The sequence below is a fragment of the Mustelus asterias genome, chromosome 19 (assembly GCF_964213995.1).
Source record: "Mustelus asterias chromosome 19, sMusAst1.hap1.1, whole genome shotgun sequence".
Classification (NCBI taxonomy): domain Eukaryota; kingdom Metazoa; phylum Chordata; class Chondrichthyes; order Carcharhiniformes; family Triakidae; genus Mustelus; species Mustelus asterias.
In genome coordinates, this window is record NC_135819.1 from 14729139 (window position 1) to 14736819 (window position 7681).

At 52.4% G+C, this 7681-nt stretch overlaps 1 protein-coding gene across 1 annotated transcript in view; it reads right to left on the reverse strand.

Moving 5' to 3' along the window:
* Positions 1–2338, reverse strand: part of farsa (phenylalanyl-tRNA synthetase subunit alpha) — a 47965-nt gene extending 45627 nt beyond the window's left edge. Inside the window, exons 1-2 of the mRNA XM_078234792.1 lie at positions 2291–2338; positions 1935–2138 (exon numbers count right to left, since the gene is read on the reverse strand). Coding sequence (XP_078090918.1) covers positions 1935–2138; positions 2291–2338 — 252 coding nt within the window. The remainder of the gene's footprint in view (positions 1–1934; positions 2139–2290) is intronic.
* Between the last annotated feature and the right edge of the window lie 5343 nt (positions 2339–7681).

Sequence of the window (7681 nt, forward strand, 5' to 3'; positions counted from 1 at the left end):
CCCACCCCACACGTCCTCCCCTCACCTCCCCTACCCCCCTCTCCACATCCTCCCCACCATCCTTCCCCTACCCCCTTCTCCACCGTCCTCCCCTCTCCTCCCCTACCCCCTCCTCCACGTCCTCCCCTCATCCTCCCATCCCCCACTCCAAGTCCTTCCCCTCATCCTCCCCTACCCCCTCTCCACGTCCTCCCTCATCCCCCCTACCCCCCTCTCCACGTCCTCCCCTCATCCTCCCCAACCCCCTCCTCCACGTCCTCCCCTCATCCTCCCCTACCCCCTCTCCACGATCCTCCCCTCATCCTCCCCTCCCCCTCTCCACGTCCTCCCCCTCATCCTCCCCCTACCCCCTCTCCACGTCCTCCCCTCTCCTCCCCTACCCCCTCTCCACTCCTCCCCTCATCCTCCCCTACCCCCTCTCCACGTCCTCCCCTCATCCTCCCCTACCCCCTCTCCACGTCCTCCCCTCATCCTCCCCTACCCCCTCTCCACGTCCTCCCCTCATCCTCCCCTACCCCCTCTCCACGTCCTCCCCTCATCCTCCCCTACCCCCTCTCCACGTCCTCCCCTCATCCTCCCCTACCCCCTCTCCACGTCCTCCCCTCATCCTCCCCTACCCCCTCTCCACGTCCTCCCCTCATCCTCCCCTACCCCCTCTCCACGTCCTCCCCTCATCCTCCCCTACCCCCTCTCCACGTCCTCCCCTCATCCTCCCCTACCCCCTCTCCACGTCCTCCCCTCATCCTCCCTACCCCCTCTCCACGTCCTCCCCTCATCCTCCCCTACCCCCTCTCCACGTCCTCCCCTCATCCTCCCCTACCCCCTCTCCACTCCTCCCCTCATCCTCCCCTACCCCCTCTCCACTCCTCCCTCATCCCCCCTCCCCCACCTCCCCACATCCTCCCTACCCCCCCCCCCTCTCACACCCTCCCCCCCTACCCCCTCTCCACATCCTCCCCTCCCCTCACCACCTCCTCCCCTACCTCCTCCCACATCCTCCCCTACCCCCTCTCCACACCCCTACCACCCCTCTCCCATCCTCCCCTCATCCTCCCCTACCCCCCCTCTCCACATCCCTCCCCACCCCCTCTCCACATCCTCCCCCACCCCTCTCCACATCCTCCCCTACCCCCTCTCCACATCCCCCCTACCCCCTCTCCACATCCTCCCCTACCCCTCCCACATCCTCCCCTACCCCCTCTCCACATCCACCCCTACCCCCTCTCCACATCCTCCCCTACCCCCTCTCCACATCCTCCCCTACCCCCTCTCCCCCTCCCCCCCTCCCACATCCTCCCCTACCCCCTCTCCACATCCTCCCCTACCCCCTCTCCACATCCTCCCCTACCCCCTCTCCACATCCTCCCCTACCCCCTCTCCCACATCCTCCCCTACCCCCTCTCCACATCCCTCCCCTACCCCCTCTCCACATCCTCCCTACCCCCTCTCCACATCCTCCCCTACCCCCTCTCCACATCCTCCCCTACCCCCTCTCCACATCCTCCCCTACCCCCTCTCCACATCCTCCCCTACCCCCTCTCCACATCCTCCCCTACCCCCTCTCCACATCCTCCCCTACCCCCTCTCCACATCCTCCCCTACCCCCTCTCCACATCCTCCCCTACCCCTCTCCACATCCTCCCCTACCCCCTCTCCACATCCTCCCCTACCCCCTCTCCACATCCTCCCCTACCCATCCTCTCCACATCCTCCCCTACCCCCTCTCCACATCCTCCCCTACCCCCTCTCCACATCCTCCCCCCCTCCCCTACCCCCTCTCCACATCCTCCCCCCTCCCCTACCCCCTCTCCACATCCTCCCCCCCCTCCCCCTACCCCCTCTCCACATCCTCCCCTAACCCCAACACCCCCCGCCGCATACTCCCCCCTCTCCATCATTAACGCTTCCTCTCCGGCCCCCGGGGCCGCACTCACATCGCCCAGCGTCTGCAGGCTCTTGACGGCTCCCACCAGCAGCTGATGGTCGAGGCCCAGGTGGGCGGCCAGCTCCCCGCTGTCCAGGCCGCTCTCCGCCTCCTGCAAACACAGCAGCAGCTCCCGGCTCCGCCATCTTGTGGCGTCAGCCTGACCCCCTGACCCTTCACCCTCCTCACGCGCGCGCGCAGACCAACGCAGCCCCTAAAAAAACCATGGGAAACTCAGCAACATCACCAAATAAACACCTCCCGGAGCACCTGGAGACCCACAGAGCCGATCATTACTAATTTAAACACCGTTAAAATAAATGTATTTATCTCCCTCATTGGCTGGCACCACGTGACCTGCCTTACCTGTCTACCTGAGCCACCTGAGTCCAGGTGCCTCGCCTTCAGTCCCATTGATGCCTCACAGTGGCTGCAAGTCTCTTCTTATCAGCTTGCTTTCTTTCTATATTTATTATTATCATCACATAAAAGCTAAAGTTTTATTTATTAGTCACAAGTAGGGCTAAGTTACTGTGAAAATCCCCTAGTTGCCACAGTCCGGCGCCTGTTCGGGCCAATGCACCCTAACCAGCACGTCTTTCAGAACGTGGGAGGAAACCGGAGCACCCGGAGGAAAACCACACTGACATGGGGGAGAACGTGCAAATTCCCACACAGGCACGGGCGGCTAGCACCGCTGCCTCACAGCGCCAGGGACCAGGGTTCAATTCCAGCCTCGAGTCAATGCCTGTGCGGAGTCTGCACATTCTCCTCGTGTCTGCGCGGGTTTCCTCCGGCTGCTCCGGTTTCCTCCCACAGTCCAAAGGTATGCAGGTTAGGTGGATTGGCTATGCTAAATTGCCCCTTAGTGTCAGGGGGATTAGCAGGGTAAATATGAGGGGTTACGGGAATAGGGCCTGGGTGAGATTGTGGTCGGTGCAGACTCGATGGGCCAAATGGCCTCCTTCTGCACTGTAGGATTCTATGATTCTACAGTGACCCAAGCTGGGAATCGAACCCGGGTCCCTGGCGCTGTTAAGCAGCAGTGCCAACCATTGTGCCACTGTGCTGCGCCAAAGTAATCGATGACCCCACGCACCCTGGACATTCTCTCTTCCACCGCCCATGTATTATTGGGATACAGTGAAAAGTATTGTTTACCATCAAAAGCACCCTACATGTAGCATCCATTGACTCTGTCTACACTTCCTACTGCCTCGGCAAAACAGCCAGCATAATCATAGAAACACTACAGTGCAGAAGGAGGCTCATCGAGTCCGCACCGACAACAATCCCATCCAGACCCTATCACCAGCACCCCACATACTTAAAAAGTAAAGTTTATTAGTCACAAGTAAGCTTATATTCACACTGCAATGAAGTTACTGTGAAAATCCCCTAGTCGCCACGCTCCGGCGCCTGTTTGGGTACACTGAGGGAGAATTTAGCACGGCCAATTCACCTAACCTGCACATCTTGGACATGGAGAGAACATGCAAACTTCACACAGACAGTGACCCAGATCTTTGGTGCTGTGAGGCAGTAGTGCTAACCACTGTGCCATCATGCCACCAACCCCACTAATCTCTCTAACCCTCACATCCTGGGACACTAAGGGGCAATTTAGCATGGCCAATCAACCTAACCTGCACATCTTTGGACTGTGGGGGAAACCAGAGCATCCGGAGGAAACCCACGCCGATATGGGGAGAATGTGCAAACTCCACACAGACAGTGACCCCCCAAGCCGGGAATCGAACCCAGGTCCATGGAGCTGTGAGGCAGCAGTGCCACCATACCGCCCCAAAATAATCAATGACCCCACGCTCCCTGGACATTCTCTCTTCCACCTTCTTCCGTCGGGAAAAAGATACAGAAGTCTGAGGTCACGTTTCAACCGACTCAAGAACAGCTTCTTCCCTGCTGCCGTCAGACTTTTGAATGGACCTACCTCGCATTAAGTTGATCGCTCGCTCCACCCTAGCTATGACTGTAACACTACATTCTGCACTCTCTCCTTTCCTTCTCTATGAATGGTATGCTCTGTCTGTATAGCACGCAAGATATAATACTATTCACTGTGATAATAATAAATCAAATCAAATCAAATCAAAATACTGTGAATGTTGGAATCCAAAACAAAAATGCTGCAAAATCTCAGCAGGTCTGACAGCACCTGTGGAGAGAGAATAGAGCCAAACATTTTGAGTCTGGATGATCCTTCGTCAGAAGAGGTATTGTTTCCTGCGCGACAAAGCATACTGTTCATAGAGTACATTTTGTAAAGTTAGTTATTGGTGTCACAAGGAGACTTACATTAACACTGCAATGAAGTTACTGTGAAAATAGGTGAGAAGAAAAGGAGAGGGTGTAGATTGTAGTGCTACAGTCATTGCTAGGATGTAGAGAAAGATCAGCTTAATATAAGGTAGGTCCATTCAAAAGTTTGATTTAATTTATTATTGTCATATAGATTAGTATGTAGTGAAAAGTATTGTTTCTTGCTTGCTCTACAGACAAAGGATACTGTACATAGAGAAGGAAAGGAGAGGGTTCAGAATGTAGTGTTACAATCATAGCTAGGGTGTAGAGAAAGATCAGCTTAATATAAGGTAGGTTCATTCAAGGTCTAATGGCAGCAGGGAAGAAGCTGTTCTTGAGTCGGTTGGTACGTGATCTCAGACTTTGTATCTTTTTCCCAACGGAAGAAGGTGGAAGAGAGAATGTCCGGGGTGCGTGGAGTCCTTGATTATGCTGGCTGCTTTGCCGAGGCAGCGGGAAGTGTAGGCAGAGTCAATGGATGGGAGGCTGGTTTGCACAATGGACTGGGCTACATTCACAACACTTTGTAGTTTCTTGTGGTCTTGGTCAGAGCAGGAGCCATACCAAGCTGTGATACATCCGGAAAGGATGATTTCTATGGTGTATCTGTAAAAATTGGTGAGAGCCTTGGCTCTTCATAGAGTCCCCTACACTGCAGAAGGAGAACATTTGGCCCATCGAGTCTGCATTGGCTCCCCAAAAGAGCATCTTACCCAGGCCCTCCCTTCTGCCCTATCCTGGTAGCCCCATGCATTTACCATGGATCATCTCCCTAACCTGCACATCTTTGGACACTAAGGTGTGATTACGGTGGCCAGCCCACCTAACTTGCACATCTTTGCACTGTGGGAGGAAACCCACGTAGACACAGAGAGGTGATGCAAAGTCCACAGACACACAGACAGTCACCTGAGGCTGGACACTAAAAGGCAATTTAGCATGGCCAATCCACCTGGTCTGCACATGTTTGGACAATAAGGGGCAATTTAGTGTGGCTAATCGACTCCATGCACCCCGGGTATACTCCCTTCCACCTTCTTCCGTTGGGAAAAAGATATAAAAGCCTGAAAACATGTACCAACCAACTCAGCTTCTTCCCTACTGCCATCAGACTTTAGAATGGTCCTATCATATATTAAGCTGACCTTTCTCTTCACCCTACCTGTAACTGCAACGCTATAATCTGAACCCTCTCCGTTTCCTTTTCCCCTATATACTTCATGAATGGTATGTTTTGGCTATATAGTGCGCAAGAAACAATGCTTTTCACTGTATCCCAGTACGTGTGACAATAAATCACATCAAATCTTTGGAGTGTGGGAGGAAACCAAAGCACCTGGGGGAAACCCACACAGACATGGGAAGAATATGCAAACTCCACACAGACAGTGACCCAAGGTTGGGTCTCTGGCACTGTGAAGGAGCAGTGCTAACAACTGCTCCCTTGGCTTTTGCTTATCTCTCTTATGGGGGACCTTGCATTGGATTCAATTTGAATTTGGTTTCTGGAGCTATCACGGAGATAGATTCGGGCTTGCCCTGGTCCTCTCTCTGCATTGGCTTTGTAACTTTAAGAATGGAACCATTTTTTTTTAATGGTTGCAGCACAGAAGGAGGCCATTCAGCCCATGGTGCTGGCTCTCTGTAAGAGCAATTCTTCTTGGACTAATTTTTCTCATGTCGCCATTGCTTCTTCTGCCAATCATCTGAAATCTGCCAATGAGAGCAGCTTTTCCCCAGTATCCACTCCATCTAGACCCCTCACAATCACACCCACCAAATCTGCTCCCAAATCCCTCCTCTCCAAGGAGAACAATCCCAGCTTCCCAATCCATCTACACAACTGAAGTTCCTCATTATAGATAAAGGCAAAATACTGCGGATGCTGGAATCTGAAACAAAAACAGAAAATCTCAGCAGGTCTCTCAGCCTCTGGGGAGAGAGAATAGAGCCAACGTTTTGAGACCCTTCATCAGAGAGGAAGTTCCTCATTCCTGGAATCACTCCCACAAATCTCCTCCACACCCTCACATCTTTCCCAAAGTGTTGGATGTTCATAGAATGATAGAATCCCTACAGGGCAGAAGGAGGCCATTTGGCTCATCGAGTCTGCACCGACCACAATCTCACTCAGGCCCTATCCCCATAATCCCATGCATTTACCCTAGCTAGTCCCCCTGACACTAAGGGGCAATTTAGCATGCCAATCCACCTAACCCACACATCTTTGGACACTAAGGGGCAATTGAGCATGGCCAATCCACCTAACCCACACATCTTTGGACACTAAGGGGCAATTGAGCATGGCCAATCCACCTAACCCACACATCTTTGGACACTAAGGGGCAATTGAGCATGGCCAATCCACTTAACCCACACATCTTTGGACTGTGGGAGGAAACCGAGGGAAACCCCATGCAGACACAGTGAGAACGGTGCAAACTCCACACAGACAGTGACCCGGAAATCGAACCCAGGTCCATGGCGCTGTGAGGCAGCAGTGCTAACCACTGTGCCACCGTGTCACCGGTTATTAATGTTCATGGACAAATCTTTATATAGATTCTTTTAAAATAATTTTCCCCTTCAACAATAGTATTTATTTAAAGCTTTTAGTTAAATCCCCCAAGATGCTTCACAGGTGCGTTATAAAACAAAGTTTGATACCCAGCCATATAGAGGGATGGACAAAACTTTGATCAAAGAGGTAGGTTCTAAGGAGTTCTTAGGAAGAAAGAGAGGTGGAAAGATTTTGGGAGGATTTAGAGAGGGCCTTGGCAGCTGAAGGTGTTGCCATCAATCAAGGAAACAGATAGGTTCAATACTCATTCGATGAGGCAGATAACTTGGAGGGTTGTGTAGCTGGAGGGCCAAGAGGGGATTTGAAAGCAAGGATGAGAATTTTAAAATCAAGATATTGGTTGGCCAGGAGGTCATGTAGGTCAGCGAGCATAGGATTGCGTTTGGGTTTGATATCCAATCAGTTCTTCTTGTCCTATTTGATTTTCTGTAGTCAGGTTACCCTGGCATGAGGCAATCACTGTAAACTGCTATCTTTTGATTTGATTTATTATTGCCACATGTATTAGTATACAGTGAAAGCTATTGTTTCTTGTGCGATATACAGATAAAGCATACCGTTCACAGCGAAGGAAAGGAGAAAGTGCAGAATGTTGTGTTACAGTCATAGCTAGGGTGCAGAGAAAGATCAACTTAATGCGAGGTAGGTCCATTCAAAACTCTAATGGCAGCAGGGAAGAAGTTGTTCTTCAGTCTGTTGATACATGATCTCAGACTTTTGTATCTTTCTCCTGATGGGAGAAGGTGGAAGAGAGAATGTCCGGCGTGTGTGGGGTCCTTGATTATGCTGGCTGCTTCTCTGGGGCAGCAGGAAGTGTAGACAGAGTCAATGGGTGGGAGGCTGGTTTGACTGAT